An 18,257-nucleotide genomic window follows, 5' to 3' on the forward strand; every position below is an offset into this window, starting at 1 on the left:
CTTTGTTAGTCTTTATGTGTTTGAAAGTACCATTTAAATAATATTCCATAATTCAAATTGTTGCTAATTTAGTCTTTCATTTGCAACCAATCCAAATTAGGGTGAATATTCATTCTTCAGACAAATTAGTGGATTTTTAGTTTGCTTGAATGGTTAAAATGAGATTCTACAGACATGACAATCTCTTCAAATAGGCCAATTTGAAAGTGTTTAAATGGGGAGCTGTGTTTTAGCTCCCTTTCAGTTTAGTAAATGCACTATGCTTTCTTCCTTTTATGATCTATATTTCTTACAGAGAAAAAGAGAGACCAGCAGTTCTGTCCTTTGGCAGATGAGAAGGCAGCTTCTTCTGGAGTTGATGGGCATTCTTCCCACAGTAAGAAGCACCCGAATTGTGGAAGAAGCTGATGTGGACATGGAGCCCAATGTGTCTGTGTATTCGGGGCTGAAAGAAGAGCATGTTGTGAAAGCCAGTGCACTTTTACGTCTGTACTGTGCTTTGATGGGGATCGCTGGACTCAAGTATTCAATAGTTTGATATTTTACCTTTTTGTCATTTTACTTTCTTGTTTCCATTCTCAAGAAAGTGAGCCAAAAGCCTTTTATTCAGATTCAAGTTTTCGGTTGAATCCTCAGATTCAACAAAATCTGAGGTAACAGGCTAGCCTATAAGAAGAATGAAATCCATGGGCCGGGTGTGGTGGCTCACGTCTGTAATCCAAGCACTTTGGAGGCCAAGGTGGGCGGATCACCTGAGGTCGGGAGTTCAAGACCAGCCTGACCAACATGGTGAAACCCTGTCTTTAAAAAAAAAAAGAAGAAGAATGAAGTCCTAAGGCCAAGAATCCCTAGCAGAGATGTATTCATTTATTTTGTTGATTGTAAACAGAACTATACAAATATGGGAGGAGCTAGAGCAGTTTATCAATTTCCAATCACAGTTTAAAGAAACCTATAATTTCAACACAGCTTGACAAAACTATAGTGAATGATCTGTGGGTGATCTTTTACCTAGCCCAGTGACTAGTTGAAGTAAATCTCTCCTTTGTTTCCTTTTACAGCGCTATCCTAAATTGTTTAAAATTGATGTGATATTAATAAGTATAGTGTTTCCTTTTTCTTTTCTTTTTTTTTTTAAGTCAGAATCTCCGCCTGTCACCCAGGCTGGAGTGCAGTGGTGTAAGCTCAGCTCACTACAACCTCTGCCAGTAGATTCAAACGATTCTCCTGCCTCACCACACCTGGCTAATTCTTTTTTTTTTTTTTTTTTTTTTTTTTTTTTTTTTTTTTTTTTTTTTTTTTTTTTTTTTTTTTTTTTTTTTTTTTTTTTTTTTTTTTTTTTTTGTATTTTTAGCAGAGACAGGGTTTCACCCTGTTGGCCAGGCTGGTCTTGAATTCCTTACCTCAGGTGATCTGCCTGCTTAAGCCTCCCAGAGTGCTAGGATTACAAGCATGAGCCACCACACCTGGCCAGTACAGTGTTTCTTATTTAGTCACTGTACAAAATCCTTTTAAATAATGTTCTTAATAATTGTACATATAGTCCTCATTTGCATGTCTCCAAAATGCATGAGTTTCAGTTACCTCAGTTTAGTTAAATAATGCTGGTCTTTCAAGATGTTCACGTTTCGGTTGCCATCTTACATTAACCAAATACTTGTATAAAGTATAGAGTTTGTGAGCTCCTCAGGCCACATATCACTAAGTAAATAACAGATGTACATCATGATTAGTGACCAATGGCATCACTTCTTTCAAAGTCTGTCTGTGCCTGGTTACTGCACAGCTGCTGTTTGATTCATGCACATACAGCAGAATAGGTAAAGGTCAAATATCCCTTATCTCAAATGCTTGGGACTAGAAGTGTTTTGGATTTTAGAACTTTTCAGATTTTGGAATGTTTGCATTATACATACCAGTTTAGCATCCCTAATTCAGAAATTCAAAAATCCTTAATTCTCCAATGAGCATTTCCTTTGAGCTCATTACTTCATATTAGCACTCAGAATGTTTTGGATTTTTAGGGAATTTTAGATTTTGGATTTTTTGGATTGGGGATACTCAACCTGCATTGCTTCCTTTCTCTCCATAATAAACCCATGTTCCAAAACATGGAAACAGTTTTTGGAACATTATCTTCCAAAAACAGAAACTAGAAGAGGAAATTGGCTAATAAAGATGAAAGTATAGCAAGGAAACAAAAAGTGGTAATGCTGAAAATGACATTAGAACCAAACATAAATTGAATAAATAGTTGACTCTGAGAATGTTGACGCTGCTGCCATTTGAGAGATCCTAGATACAATAGCCAGAGGAAATTAGTGAAGGTAAACTTGTTGACATAAATGAGAAGAGTGAATGTGACCAAAGAATGAATGTATTTCAGAGAATATGATCTTGGCATGAATTTTTACATTAAAAGAACTTGCAGGTATTTTGTGACTGAAAGTACAAGGGATAAAATATTGGAAGCTGATCCAAACTTAGAGTGAGACTGACAATTCACCAAGGATAGAAAAGATGCTTACTTCATGTTCTACATTATTTAATCAAAGGAAGGAGGCAAGGGCTGTTTAAGCTACTGTTTTTTTTTTTTTTTTTTTTTTTTTTTTTTTTTTTTTTTTTTTTTTTTTTTTTTTTTTTTTTTTTCTTCAAGTTTTTTTTTTTTTTTTTTTTTCTTTCCAAGACAAACTGTATCCAGCTTTATTAGAGATACTTTCCATAAACAATCATGGTATTTCAGTCAGGACATGGGCATTACAATCGTTAACAGTATACAACAACTTTCAAACTCCCTTAAACTACTCTTGATAAAGGTTTTACGAAGAAATAAAACACTTTAAGGCCGGGTGCAGGGGGTCACGGCTGTAATTCTAGCACTCTGAGAGACCAAGGCTTGTGGATCAGTGAGGTCAGGAGTTTGAGGCCAGCTTGGTGAACATGGTGAAACCCGTCTCTACTAAAAATACAAAAATTAGCTGGGAGTGGTGGCCAGTGGCTGTAGTCCCAGCTATTCAGGAGGCTGAGGCAGGAGAATTGCTTGAACCTAAGGTGGAGATTGCAATGAGTTGAGATTGCACCACTGCACTCCAGCCTGGGCAACAGGGTGAGACTCCATCTCATTAAAAAGAAAAGAAAAGAAAACACTTTAATTCCCAATGATTTTAATATTTTCAATTAGAGTACTATAAAAATATTAGTTTTACTATTTAAAAAAAAATTCCTGGCTAGGTACAGTGACTCATACCTGTCATCCCAGCACTTTAGGAGACCAAGGTGGGTGGATTGCTTGAGCCCAGGAGTCTGAGATCAGCCTGGGGAACATGGCAAAACCCTTTCTCTAATTAAAAAAAAAAATAGAAAAAATTAGCTGGGCATGGTGATGCATGTCTGTGGTCCCAGCTACATGAGAGACTGAGGGGAAAGGATCACCTGAGCCTGGGAGGTCAAAGCTGAAGTGAGCTCTGATCCTGCCACTGCACTCCAGCTTGGATGCCAGAGCAAGACCTTGTCTCAAAAAAAAGAAAAAAAAAAATCCATATGCATTCTAATCAACACAGTTTTTAATGTTTGGACAAAAATGTTAAAGGCTACAGTACAATCATAATTTTCACCATTGATTTTTAAGATAAAGTTGCATGATTTCAGCTCGTATGGTCGTTTTTTTTTTTTTTTTTTGAGACGGAGTTTCACTCATGTTACTCAGGCTGGAGTGCAATGGCTTGATCTCGGCTCACCGCAACCTCCGCCTCCTGGGTTCAGGCAATTCTCCTGCCTCAGCCTCCTGAGTAGCTGGGATTACAGGCACGCACCACCATGCCCAGCTAATTTTTTGTATTTTTAGTAGAGACGGGGTTTCACCATGTTGACCAGGATGGTCTCGATCTCTTGACCTCGTGATCTACCCGCCCCGGCCTCCCAAAGTGCTGGGATTACAGGCTTGAGCCACCGCGCCCGGCCTGTATGGTCGTTTTTATGGTCTCATACTACAGGGCAAAGTGAGGAGTGCCTGTGTCTGCCTACAGTAAAACACTGTAGTTGTAATTTCTCCACAGTTTTGCATTTGACAGTTTGAGATGTTAAAGATTTGATAAATAGCGAGGTATCATTATAAAGTTTAAAATTTGTATCTAAAAGGTTAAAAATTCACTTTTTCTTTCTTCCAACTAAAAATGTAAAGCCTAATGATGTATTCCTTTTTAGACCAACTGAAGAAGAAGCTGAGCAATTACTGCAGTTGATGACAAGCCGTCCTCCTGCTACGCCAGCTGGAGTTCGCTTTGTTTCACTTTCCTTTTGTATGCTACTGGCCTTTTCTACACTTGTCAGGTACCTAACTCTACAAGTTGCTCTATTTTCTCAAGGTCTACTTTTATTTACTCAATAAAATGTATGTATAGCATTAGATAAGAGCTTTCTACAAAAGCTGGTCTAGGTTGGACAGTTGTAGTTTTGTTTTTTTCCAACTTTTAAGAGAAGGGGTCTTCCTTTGTTGCCCAGGCCGAAGTACAGTGACTATTCACAGGTATGATCATAGCACACTGCAGCCTTGAGCTTCTGGTCTCAAGCAATCCTCCTGACTCAGCCTCCCAAGTAGCTGGGACTACAGGTACATGCCACTGGTCCCAGCTTATTTGTGTTTTTTTTTTTTTAATATAAAGGTATCAGTAGCATCTGATTCATTTTGTTTATTAAAGTTTTATATGTATATTGTTTAAAGGAGTCAAAATAGTTCTTGATTTGTTAAGGCTAATAGCAGTCCATCCTTCCTCCCACCTTGCTATTTCCCATTTCAAGAGTTTTTCAATTATTTTAGCTGTTTATTTTGAGTTTTACTGCTACATCTGTAATAACATGTTTGTATTTGATACCTCTTTGATTTTTGCTTTTAGTTATTTATTGAGTTCCTTCTATGAAAGATGAGAAATTAGCTCTCTTTCTTTTTTTTCTCTGTCCTAAATACATCCATACATATCCTTCCTATCCTCTCATTCTTCTAGTACAGTTATAATAATTTAGAGTAGATCAATATGTAGTTGTTATGATTATGTAAACTACTGAGAGCTCAACCATGTAGTAGATAATTATTTTTTACTTCCTTGTGAAATTTATTTTTTGGAATATTTATCCTGTGTTTTTGTTTTGTGCTTTTAACTTTCTTTGTGTTGGGTGTACCATTCATGTAACCTCAAACTCTGCCAGTCTAAATCTTCTCTCCAGATGTTTTGACTCATTAGATGTCTATCAGTTTCATCTTCTTGAGGAGATTCCTTCAGGAGCATTTTGGTCTGGAGTGGTTACCAGCTATACCTGGTAGTACAAAGTTCTCATCACTTTGGAGACTTGCTTCATCTTTCCTTTGCTGGATCTCCTGTTATATCTTATGTCATCCTTTTAGCCAGGCCTGGTGGCTCACACCTGTAGTCCCAGCTACTCAGGAGGTTGAGGGGGGAAGATCACTTGAGGCCAGCCTGGGCAGCATAGTGAGACCCTCGTCTTTGTTTAAAAAAAAAATGAAAAAGAAAACCTATCCTTTCATCTGCTTGAGCCGTGATCATGTCATCATCTTTTTTCATTGCTTCCTTATTTTGCTTCTTTTTTTTTTGAGATGGAGTTTCACTCTTGTTGCCCAACTGGAGTGCAGTTGCATGATCTTGGCTCACTGCAACCTCTGCCTCCCAGGTTCAAGTGATTGTCCTGTCTCAGCCTCCTGAGTACCTGGGATTACAGGCACCTGTCACCATGCCCAGCTAATTTTTGTATTTTTAGTAGAGAAGGGGTTTCACTATGTTGGCTAGGCTGGTCTCGAACTCCTGACCTCAGGTGATCCACCCGCCTCGGCCTCCCAAAGTGCTGGGATTACAGGTGTGGGCCACTGTGTCTGGCTATTTTGTTTCTTTAGAATGGGTATGTGTGAAGCAAATTCTTTTTGAGAATGGGTATTTCTGTAAATATCTTTGTTCTACTCTGACATCTGATTTGATAGTTTGCTGGGGCATGGAATTCTAAGTTGGAAATAATTTCCTTTCAGGATTTTGAAGGTGTTGCTTCATTGTTTTCTAATTTCCAGTGTTGTTAAGAAGTCTGACATTCTGATTCCTGGTCCTTTGTGTGGCCTATTCATTTTTAATACGGTAACTTGTAGGATTAGCGTTTTGTCCCTAGGGTTTTGAAATTTCTGGATGATATGCCTTAGTCTGAGTCTCTTTTTGTCTATTGTCCTAGGCATTCAGTAAGACCTTTGAACCTGGAAACTCATGTCCTTTAGTTCTAAAAATTTCCCTGAATTAATTTGTTGATAACGTTTTCTTCTTGGGTGTTCTCCGTCTAAAACCTCCTTTTATTTGGAATTGGATTTTTTTGAAATGATTGTCATATTTTCTTTTTTTTTTTTTGAGACGGAGTTTCACTCATGTTACCCAGGCTGGAGTGCAATGGCGCGATCTCGGCTCACCGCAACCTCCGCCTCCTGGGTTCAGGCAATTCTCCTGCCTCAGCCTCCTGAGTAGCTGGGATTACAGGCACGCACCACCATGCCCAGCTAATGTTTTGTATTTTTAGTAGAGACGGGGTTTCACCATGTTGACCAAGATGGTCTTGATCTCTTGACCTCGTGATCCGCCCGCCTCGGCCTCCCACAGTGCTGGGATTACAGGTTTGAGCCACCGCGCCCGGCCTGATTGTCATATTTTCTTATTCTTTCCTCTTTTCCTTTCCCTCATCTTGTTCTGCTTTTTAGAAAACAGCTTTATTGGGCCAGGCGTGGTGGCTCACACCTGTAATCCCAGCACTTTGGGAGTCCTAGGTGGGTGGATCACAAGGTCAAGAGATCAAGACCATCTTGGCCAACACGGTGAAACCCCGTCTCTACTAAAAATACAAAAATGAGCCAGATGTGGTGGTGCATGTCTGTAGTCCCCGCTACTCAGGAGGCTGAGGCAGGAGAATTGCCTGAACCAAGGAGGCGGAGGTTGTGGTGAGCCGAGATCGTGCCATTGCACTCCAGCCTGGGTAACAAGAGCGAAAACTCCGTCTCAAAAAAAAAAAAACAAACAAAAAACAACTCGCTGGGCGTGGTGGCAGACCCCTGTAATCCCAGTTACTTGAGAGGCTGAGGCAGGAGAATCGTTTGAACTTGGGAGGCAGAGGTTGTAGTGAGCTGAGATTGCACCACTGAACTCCAGCCTGAGCAACAAGAGTGAAACTGTCTCTCAAAAAAAAAGTAAATAAATAAAAATTAGGAATTCCCTTTAAATAGTCATTGTTAGGCTAGGCATGATGGCTCACCTCTGTAATCCCAGCACGTTGGGAGGCTTAGGCGGGAGGATCACTTGAACGCGAGTTCAAGACCAGACTGGGCAACATAGTAAGACCTCCTCTCTACTAAAAATGAAACATATTAGCTGGGTGCAGTGGTGCTTGCTTGTAGTGCCAGCTACTTGGGAGGCTGAGGTGGGAGGATTACTTGAGCCTGGGAGGTTGAGGCTATTGTAAGCTATGATTTCACCACGGCACCCCAGCCTGGGTGACAGAGCAAGACGTTTCAAAAAAAAGCCATTGTGTTTTTATAGCCATTTTTCATATCTGGTAAGCTGCCTTTTTTTTCATGATTAGTAATCATTTATTCTACTCATAAGGTTTCTGTAAATTAAATTTCATTTTCCCATAGGATGGAGTGCTCATTACTGTGTGGCACTGGTTTGTGATATTTTGATGCTTAAGTGTTAACACTAGATTTTTTTCTATATGAAATAAGTATCAGCTATTTTAATAGGTTAATCCCTTTGTTTTCTGAGGAATGTGAGGAAGCTTACTCTTTCCAATCTGTGAAGGCAGTAACTAAGACTTTGAGAGGGGATCCATGAAAAAAAGCAAAGGCCCTCATTTTTAAGCTCTAGAATTACTTCATATCTCAATGACAATTAATGGCCCGATTCAGCAAGCCATTAATTTGACTTGATATTTGAAAATAGGGCTGGAAAAATAGTTTCTACCAAAAATAACTTCAGAATGCTTTTTATTCATATACTAGTATATCTAATTTAAACCAGTGACATTCTGGTATATTTTATATAGTACACCTGAACAGGAACAGCTGATGGTGGTGTGGCTAAGTTGGATGATAAAAGAAGAAGCGTATTTTGAGAGGTAAGATAATTTCATTTAGTTAGTTGAGAAAGATTTTCCTCTTTTGTCTTTGGAAAATTCATATTTTCTATTTTGTTTTGACAGTACTTCAGGTGTCTCTGCTTCTTTTGGGGAGATGTTATTATTGGTGGCTATGTACTTTCACAGCAACCAGCTTAGTGCTATCATTGACTTGGTCTGTTCCACTTTGGGGATGAAGGTAATTTTCTTTTAAGTTCTTTCTAAAAAGAAGGTGTTTCTAAGTTGGACATTTTATTGTACTGTATTGTTTTCACTTAAGTAATTTTAGTTGTTTAATAGAAGTTTCATCAGGAGCACTTAGAAAAAAATGCATTTTGAAACATTTATTTACTAAAATAATAGATACTCATGCAAAAACCTTGGAAAGCACAGAAAAGGGAAAGATATAATTCCATGATTCAGAGATACCTAGTATACTACTATTAATATTCTGATGTCTGTTGTTTATTTAAAGTGACGTACATATGTGGTGATGTAAAAAACTAATATATGATGATCATTTACTCATATCAATAAATATTCTCTAATAAAATATAATTTTTAATGGCTGCATAGTATTATAGTCCATTGTTTGATCTTCTTACTAGGTCCCTTATTTCCCATGTAGATTTTTTAGTTTCTGTATAATGCTTAGACGAATATCCTTGCTTATGTAAATACACACATAGGCACTCACACATGTATCTCTTCATACACCTGTTGGATCATTTTCTTAGGATAAATTTCTAGAAGGTGATTGCTAAGGAAAAGGGTATAACTATGTTAAGGTCTTTCATGAGTACTGCCAGATTATCTTTTAGAAAGATTTTATCAGTTTAACTGTTACCATTAGTGAGTGAGAACTCCTGTTTTCCTAAACTCTCAACATGATCGAGCATTACTATTTTTTTTTAATCTTTGTAAATTTGGTTGATGAACAGTGGTCTCACTTATTTTGCATTTCTTTGATTACTAGTGAAACTTGAGCATTTAAAATCTATATGTTTTGATTGGTTTATTTCTTTTGTGAAAATCTTATCAGTATCCTAATTTTTCTGCAGGGATTTTGATTTTCTTTTTTTCTTTTACTGATTCAAAAGGAAAGATATACCATTATGCCTTTTACATCTTACTTCATGTATTTCAAGACATATATTTCTTTTTTTTTTTTTTTTTTTTTTTTTTTTTTTTTTTTTTTTTTTTTTTTTTTTTTTTTTTTTTTTTTTTTTTTTTGAGACGGAGTTTCGCTCTTGTTACCCAGGCTGGAGTGCAATGGCGCGATCTCGGCTCACCGCAACCTCCGCCTCCTGGGTTCAGGCAATTCTCCTGCCTCAGCCTCCTGAGTCACTGGGATTACAGGCACGCGTCACCATGCCCAGCTAATTTTTTGTATTTTTAGTAGAGATGGGGTTTCACCATGTTGACCAGGATGGTCTCGATCTCTTGACCTCGTGATCCACCCGCCTCGGCCTCCCACAGTGCTGGAATTACAGGCTTGAGCCACCGCTCCCGGCCAAGACATATATTTCACTCAATATTGAAACTGGGGCTAAGCCCTTTTCGGCCTTAGCCTACCTGCACCCAGGTGAATAAACAGCCATGTTGTTCACACACACACACACACACACACACACACACACACACGAAACGGGGTTTCATTTTCAGTTGACAAGTAATGTGAAACTGGTAGTGTTCCAACTCCTACTTTTTTTTTCTTGAAAAGCTACTATAATATTAAGTCAGTGATATATATCATAGTATCTTTAAAAGTGGAGAGTTCAATATGTTATAATTGACTTTTTTCAGTCTTTTTTGCCATTTAACTTTGCCATGTGGAAATTATTATTATTTTTATATAGTATATTAAGTATTCTTTTTGTGGTTTGTATTTTGCTCTTATGCTTAGGAATGTTTTCCTTTCTTGGGTTTATGTAAATGATCACTTACATTTTCTTCCAGTTTTTTTGGTGGTTTCATGTTTTACATTTAAACATTTAATCTACTTGAGTTCTTTTGGTGTATGGTGTGATATGTGCAATAAGTGTGTGTGTTTATCTGTGTATACATATATACATATATTTGTGGGTGTATATATGTGTATATACAGATGCACACACACACATATATATTTCTCTAGGCCTCCCAGAAGGGTAGCCATCCCAGCTTCATGTAGTATATAATCTGTTTCCTCCAGCTGACTAAAAATGCCAATAATAGTATTTATTAAGTGCTTTTTATATTGGTTCTAAGTATTAACATTTTAATGTTGGATTGAGATAGCACTTCTAAAACAGAGTAGAATACTTGAACATTTGAACATTAATGTATATCACAGCCATTTTAGATAAGTTCCCTAGAATAAATTGTGTTTCATATATTATATTTTTACATGCTGTTGGAATTCTTTTGGTAATTTTAGATTGTAATTAAGCCAAGCTCCTTGAGCAGGATGAAGACAATCTTCACACAGGAAATTTTTACTGAGCAGGTAATTCTTTTTATTCTTGGGTATTTATTTAGCTTTCTTTTACAATATCTTTTGGGAGAAAACTTGTGTGTCTTACCTTAAGAAAATAATGTGGGCTGTTTTCTTTTTAATCACTCATGATGATTTATTTCATCATTGAAACTTTCTTAAAGAATAATCCATTTAAAAGACACTTTTACAACTACTCATAACATACCAAAGCATCTTTTAAATTTATATATTTTTGGAGACTTTAAGTAGATACTTACTAGTATACTCTTAGATGTCAATGGTAGGTCATCTCAAGGGGCAATCATTTTAATGTGTCTGGAGAAAAAATAAAATGAAGACCTATTTAAACCTTTAGGCTGTAAGATTCATTTCTAACTAGATTACAGGCTAGAGTCTGAATTTCTTATCCTTATACTTAACATGTTCTTCTTTAGCCTTAGCACTTTTGTCCATGGATAAGCCTAAGGATTTTTCTCTTTTCTTTTTTTTGTCTCACCCTGTCACCCAGGCTGGAGTATAGTGGCATGATCATAGCTCACAGCAACCTGGAACTCCTGGGCTCAAGTGATCCTCCTGCCTTAGCCTCCCAAGTAGCTAGGACTACAAGTGTGCACCACCACATCCAGCTGATTTATTTATTTATTTACTTATTTATTTAGTAGAGATGGGGTTTAGCTATGTTGCCCAGGCTGGTGTTGAACTCCTGATCTCAAGTGATCCTCCTACTTCAGCCTCCCAAAGTGTTGGGATTACAGGCATGAGCCATTGTACTTGGCCAGGATGTTTTATTTTTCAGTGAAGGATTCTATTCTAAAATTTAAAATTAGTTCCCAGATTCACTTGTCAATTTAAATCTTAAAATACAAGAAATATGTATGTCTTAAAAAATGAACTATTTGAGTGAGTACTCATGGATCCATAATTTTGCTTTTTTATGGCTATTAATATCTTTATTCCTATATTGTACTCTCCCTCCCACCCTCAACATGTATGTGCACATATACTCCTGAATTACAAATAGCCTCATAGCACGTGGGAAAATCATGTTATTTTTTGCCTTTAAATTTGAACTAATTGGAAGGCAACTTTGAAGAAGGTCTTTAAAAAACAATTAGAGGCTATGTATGACATATTGAAAATAAATATTTCTGTTTATATTTATGTGGTGCTTTATAACTCATATGATGTTTTTCCAAAAAGAATATTTTCTCCTCATAACAATGCTTTGAGGCAGGTGTGGCAGTGTCCTGTTTTGTAGATGTGACAAAGATTCAGATGATAAAGTGACTTCCTCAAATCATTGAGCCCAGATTGTATGCTTCAAAATTTTATTTAATTTTTTTAACCTTATCACACCACTGTGTATGTATCTATGTTTAAAAACAAAAAATTGGGGAATTATGTAAATCCCTAACTGTACATTTCCTCAGCATTCAAAGACAGTTAAAAACATGTAATAATTGATTTTCATCATTCATTTCTAGTGACCACACTTGTATTAGGTGTTGACAGTCTACTTAACTAATTCTCTCTTTTTCAAAATATATTTAGTTCTATTATATTACTAATACTATTTTTCCCTTTTAGGTTGTCACTGCTCATGCAGTTCGGGTCCCTGTCACCAGCAACCTGAGTGCCAACATTACTGGATTTTTGCCTATTCATTGTATTTACCAGCTTCTCAGGAGCCGTTCCTTTACCAAGCACAAAGTGTCAATAAAAGTATGCCCCTACAAATAAGTAAAATAAAAGCATACCCCTACATTTATATTTCTTTTTTATGTTTTTTTTTTTTTTTTTTTTTTTTTGAGACGTAGTCTCGCTCTGTCGCCCAGGCTGGAGTGTCGTGGTGCAATCTCAGCTCACTCAGCCTCAGCCTCCCAGGTAGCTGGGACTACAGGTGTGCACCACCATGCCCGCTAATTTTTGCATTTTTAGTAGAGACGGGGTTTCAGCATGTTGGCAGGCTGGTCTCAAACTCCTGACCTCAAGTGATACTGTGATCCCTCCCAAAGTGCTGGGATGACAGGCACGAACCACTGTGCCTGGCCTATATTTGTATTTCAAAGAACAACCTAGATTAATGCGTCCTCCCCAGTTAGTTGTATTTCAGTTTGTAGGCCTTTATTGTGGGTTTTGTGTAGGAAATGTGTGGTATTAAGCTAAGCTACTTATCATTTATATAAGTATCGTAATTAGGGGTAATTATAATTACGTAATTATAATAATACAGTAATTTCAGATTTTTAAAACAGTATAACATTTTCAAAATGTGTAATGCTCCATGTAAATTCTCAATAATGGCACATGGCTATTTCATTAATACTTAGACTGCCATTTTCTAATTTTTATTTTTTTTAGACAGGGTCTCATTTTGTCGCCCAGGCTAGGGTGCAGTGGCATGATAATAGCTTGCTGTAACCTCAAACTCCTGGGCTCAAGCAATCCTCCTGCCACACCCTCCTAAGTAGCTGGGACTACAGGTATGAGCCACCACACCTGGCTTTTCTTTTTTTTTGAGATGAAGTGTCATTCTGTTGCCCAGGCTGGAGTGCAGTGATGTGTTTTAGCTCACTGCAACCTCTGCCTCCCAAGTAGATGGGATTACAGGCTCCTGCCACTGTGCCTGGCTAATTTTTTTTTTTTTTTGTATTTTTAGTAGAGACAGGGTTTTACCATGTTCGCCAAGCTGGTCTCAAATTTCTGACCTCAGGTGATCCACCTACCTCTGCCTTCTAAAGTGCTGGGATTACAGGTGTAAGCCAACATGCCTGGCCTCATACCTGGCTTTAAAAGGTGTTTTACGTAGAGACAGGGTCTCCCTATGTTGCCCAGGCTGGTCTGGTCTTGAACTCCTGGTCTCAAGCAATTCTCCTGCCTCGGCCTCTTGAAGTGTTGGGATTACAGGTGTGAGCCACTGCAATGGGCCTGGTTTTGCTTTACAAATTAGGGAAGTTGCTGGTCAGCCGTGACTAGTATTTGTCGATTTATCACAAGGACACCTCACACCTAACTTAATTTTGATTTGTCTTAGTTGGCTATATCTACCAGATAAAAGGTCCGCCAAAGAGAAGATTGAAACCCAGGAAGTGAAGTAGACTGAACCTTTTTCAGAGGCTCCTTTATTTATAAAGAAGAATGAATAATATATGCATTATATATCACTTTTGATTGTCCCTTGTTTTTTCTGATTTCGTGAAATTATTTTCCAGCTAGATTGCATCTTCTGCTGGTTTATATTTTTAGCAAGTAAAATAGTTAAGAAGTCAAATGCACACCCAACCTTTTACATGTCCTCCATTCAACAATAGTTAAGTGATAGTCTCCTGTAAGTGCCTGTCAGAGACGCTTTCTTAGTCTCTCTGAGGGTTTGCTGTGAAGGACCTATCTCTCTATCCAAATTCCTGGCCAATGTGAGCTCTCCCGTGATGACATATATGGTGCTTTAAATACAGATATGGTAGGGACTTAAAATTTTTTTCCCACTACTTAAAAACTAATAGATTAAACCCAAAGCAAGCTTCCAGTGGGAGGTACACCTAAGATGATACAGATATAAAAGTAATTCATATTTTAAAATCAAAGGCAATTATGATACTAGATAATAATTTGGAACTGCCAAAAGTTAATAGTTTTATTGATTCATAGTTCATGTAAAACTGTATGTTCTTCTATAATTTTGCTTGCTTTTTCTTTTTGCCACAATTAATTCAGTGTCTATAACATTCTTTCTTAGGATTGGATTTATAGACAGCTGTGTGAAACCTCTACTCCACTTCATCCTCAGTTACTTCCTTTGATTGATGTGTACATAAATTCCATACTTACTCCTGCATCGAAATCTAATCCGCAAGCCACAAATCAGCCAGTCACAGAACAGGAGATACTCAATATTTTCCAAGGAGTCATTGGGGTAAAATAGTGGTTCTTTTATATCTATTAACTTATTTTTCTTTTAATTCTTCGGACTTATCTCATATTATTTTCCTATCAGAGGACTTCTAGGTAGTTCTGAATTTAAAATAAGATTAAATTTCCTTAGATCACCTGTAAAAATTAAAAGAATGGTATTAGTTCCAAGTAGTTTGTTAAATAGGCACTGTGTAAGAATTTTGTTGTTGTTGTTGTTGAGATGGAGTTTCGGTCTTGTTGCCTAGGCTGGAGTGCAATGGCCCGATCTTGGGTCACTGTAACCTCCAGTTCCTGGGTTCAAGTGATTCTCCCTCCTCAGCCTCCTGAATAGCTGAGATTACAGATGCTTGCCATAACACCTGCCTAATGTTTTGTATTTTTAGTAGAGACAGGGTTTCACCATGTTGGCTAGGCTGGTCTCAAACTCCTGACCTCAGGTGACCCACCCACCTTGGTCTCCCAAAGTGCCGGGATTACAGGCATGAGCCACCGCGCCTGGCTTCAGCTTCCCAAGTAGTTGGGACTATAGGTGTGCATCACTACACCTGGGTAATTTTTGTATTTTTAGTAAAGATAAGATTTTACCATATTGCCCAGGCTGGTTTCAAACTCCTGACCTCAAGTGATCTGCCCGCCTTGGCCTGCCTGGCCAAGAATTTTTTTTAAGTTTCATTTTAAGCCTAAAGGGTGCCCTGGAGATTGTGTATTTGATCAAGTACTGTGTGGGATTTCAATACATTCAATATAGCTTTGTTTAGTTAGCATCCTGGGAATCTAAGTTACACCTAGATTCATTTACGGAAATTTTTTTTTTTTTGAGACAGAGTCTCTGTTGCTTAGAGTGTAGTGGCACGATCTCAGCTCACTGCAAACTCTCCCTCCTAGTTTCAATTGATTCTCATGCCTCAGCCTCATGAGTAGCTGGGATTAAAGGTACGCACCACCATGCCTGGCTAATTTTTGTATTTTTAGTAGAGACAGGATTTTATCACTTTGGCCAGGCTGGTCTCAAACTCCTGACCTTGGGTGATCCTCCTGCCTTGGCCTCCCAAAGTGCTGGGATTATAGGCATGAGCTACTGCTCCTGGCTTATTTAGGGAGAATTTGATGAAAGTATTTTTTCCCCAGTTTGCTAGAAGGGAAAACAGTTGCATTTTCCACAAATATAGTTAAGTATAAAATATTTAGGAATTCTTTTCTTCATGGTAATTTCGTATAATACTTGGGATTCTTGTCTTTCAGAAGCAGCCTGATGGGTTTCCTATTGAATAGTGGCTGAAGTCTTTTCTTTGTCTTATCTTAAAGACCACTTAGGCGTGTTGCTTTTCATCTCTCATGCCATCTCAGATTTCATGTTGTTTCTTTGAGTTTAATACAAACACAGCAACATTTCTCCTGTTTTACCTGAGTTAGGAGCAGCATTGCCGAATAGTCTATTTTGATTCTTTTACTATCAAGAAAAGAAAAAGCACTCATGAAATTCAACAGTGTTTCAAAGTATTTATAATATTACCTCCAGGGTGACAACATTCGCCTTAATCAGCGTTTCAGTATCACAGCTCAGCTTTTGGTGCTCTACTATATACTGTCTTATGAGGAAGCTCTTCTAGCAAACACAAAGACTTTAGGTGAGTTATGCATAGAGGAGTGGTTCTAGTGGTAGTATTTTATTAGCTTGTATTTTGTTGCTTTCCAAACTGCTTTTTGATAAAAGAAGGGCAATATTCTAACAAACTCTAGTATCGTTTTATAATCTTTGCAATGTGGGCATTGTGTACTTGATACATAAATCAGGCATGTTTGGGTACATAACCACAATTTATGTCTCAATCCTCCTTATAGTAGTCTAAATTAATAGATAACAGAATTGCCTGTATTTTAACAGTTGTACAGGTTTTGTTTACTAAATATAAATCTAAAAGATAAACCTGATAGAGCTGTAACTGAATTTTTTTCTTGATTTCAGTCTTTGTCTGGTCTTCTTCCATTAGTGTGAGGAGTAACAACCTAATAAAAAACAATAGAAAAGGCTGGGCATTGTGGCTCACGCTTGTAACCCTAGCACTTTGGGAGGCTGAAGTGGGCAGATCACCTGAGGTCAGGAGTTCGAGACCAGCCTGGTCAACATGGCGAAACCCCATCTCTACTAAAAATACAAAAATTAGCTAGGCATGGTGGCTCATGCCTGTAATCCCAGCTACTCAGGAGGCTGAGGCAGGAGAATCGCTTGAACTCAGGAGATGGAAGTTGCAGTGAGATCGTGCCACTGCACTCCAGCCTGGGGGACAGGGTCAGACTCCATCTCAAACAAACACACATAGAAAAGTTTTGTTTTGCTGTTAACATTGGGCTAAGCATGGTAGGTTATCCCTATAATCTCAGTACTTTGGAAGGCTGAGTTGGGATGGTCACTTATGCTCAGAGTTTGAGACCAGCCTGGGAAACAGCAAGATGCCATTCCCCCCTACTCCACCACACACACACACACACACACACACACACACACACACACACAAAATGTCATTGAAATGGGCTTTGAAACTTAGTTACTTCACATAATATCAGAGGGTCAGATTTTGCATGCACGATATCAATGTAAAGTATCTTTTCCTGTATTGTGGCTTACTACATATGTATGTAGTTCATTTCATTTCATCTGTTTATTTTTCGAGACAGGGTCTCACTCTGTTACCCAGGCTGGAGTGCAGTGACATGAACATGGCTTACTGTAGCCTTGACTTCTTCAGCTCAAGGGATCCTTGCCTCAGTCTCCCATGCAGCTGGGACTACAGGTGGATGCCACGATGCCTGGCTAATTTTTAAAATTTTTTGTAGAGATGAGGTTTACCGTGTTGCCAGGCTGGTCTCAAATTCCTGGCCTCAAGCAGTCCTCCTGGCTTGGCCTCCCAAAGTGCCAGGATTACAGGTGTGAGCGATCTGCCTGACCTTTGTGTGTAGTTTTTAATTTGTTTTTCTTTTTTTTTTTGAGACAAAGTCTCGTTCTGTTACCCAGGCTGGAGTGCAGTGGTACAATCTCAGCTCACTGCAACCTGCACCTCCTGGGTTCAAACGATTTTCCTGCCTCAGCCTCCCGAGTAGCTGGGATTACAGGTACGTTCCACCATGCCTGGCTAATTTTGTACTTTTAGTACAGATGGGATTTCATTGTGTTGGCCAGGCTGGTCTCGAACTCCTGACCTCAAGTGATCCACCCGCCTTGGCCTCCCAAAGTGCTGGGATTACAGGTGTGAGCCACTGTACCCAGCCTTAATTTGTTTTTCATACTTGAAATAAAAAGTGTTATTTAAGGGCTGGGCGCAGTGGCTCACACCTGTAATCCTAGCACTTTGGGAGGCCGAGGCGGGCAGATCACGAGGTCAAGAGATTGAGGCCATCCTGGCCAACATGGTGAAACCCTGTCTCTATTAAAAAAATACAAAAATTAGCTGGACGTGGTGTTATGCGCCTGTAGTCCCAGCTACTCGGGAGGCGGAGGCAGGAGAATTGCTTGAACCCAGAAGGCAGAGGTTACAGTGAGCCGAGATCACGTCACTGTACTCCAGCCTGGTGCCTGGTGACAGAGTGAGACTCTGTCTCAAAAAAAAACAAAACACACACACACACACACACACACACACACACACACAAAAGACAACAACAAAAAGTGTTATTTAAAAACTAGCCATTTGAAATTCTTTTTTTTTTTTTTTTGAGACGG

The 18,257-nt window shown here is 38.4% G+C and overlaps 1 protein-coding gene across 3 annotated transcripts in view; it reads left to right on the forward strand.

The window, feature by feature from the left end:
- Positions 1–18,257, forward strand: part of INTS2 (integrator complex subunit 2) — a 65,478-nt gene that overhangs the window by 17,594 nt on the left and 29,627 nt on the right. For all 3 annotated transcript variants that reach the window (XM_017539830.2, XM_017539832.2, XM_017539829.2), the window contains exons 8-15: positions 296–522; positions 4,204–4,329; positions 8,077–8,148; positions 8,233–8,347; positions 10,568–10,636; positions 12,215–12,349; positions 14,364–14,540; positions 16,059–16,167. In XM_017539830.2, the coding sequence (XP_017395319.1) occupies positions 296–522; positions 4,204–4,329; positions 8,077–8,148; positions 8,233–8,347; positions 10,568–10,636; positions 12,215–12,349; positions 14,364–14,540; positions 16,059–16,167 (1,030 nt within the window). The remainder of the gene's footprint in view (positions 1–295; positions 523–4,203; positions 4,330–8,076; positions 8,149–8,232; positions 8,348–10,567; positions 10,637–12,214; positions 12,350–14,363; positions 14,541–16,058; positions 16,168–18,257) is intronic.

This window comes from Cebus imitator, unplaced genomic scaffold (genome assembly GCF_001604975.1).
Source record: "Cebus imitator isolate Cc_AM_T3 unplaced genomic scaffold, Cebus_imitator-1.0 Scaffold121, whole genome shotgun sequence".
In the NCBI taxonomy this organism is placed as follows: domain Eukaryota; kingdom Metazoa; phylum Chordata; class Mammalia; order Primates; family Cebidae; genus Cebus; species Cebus imitator.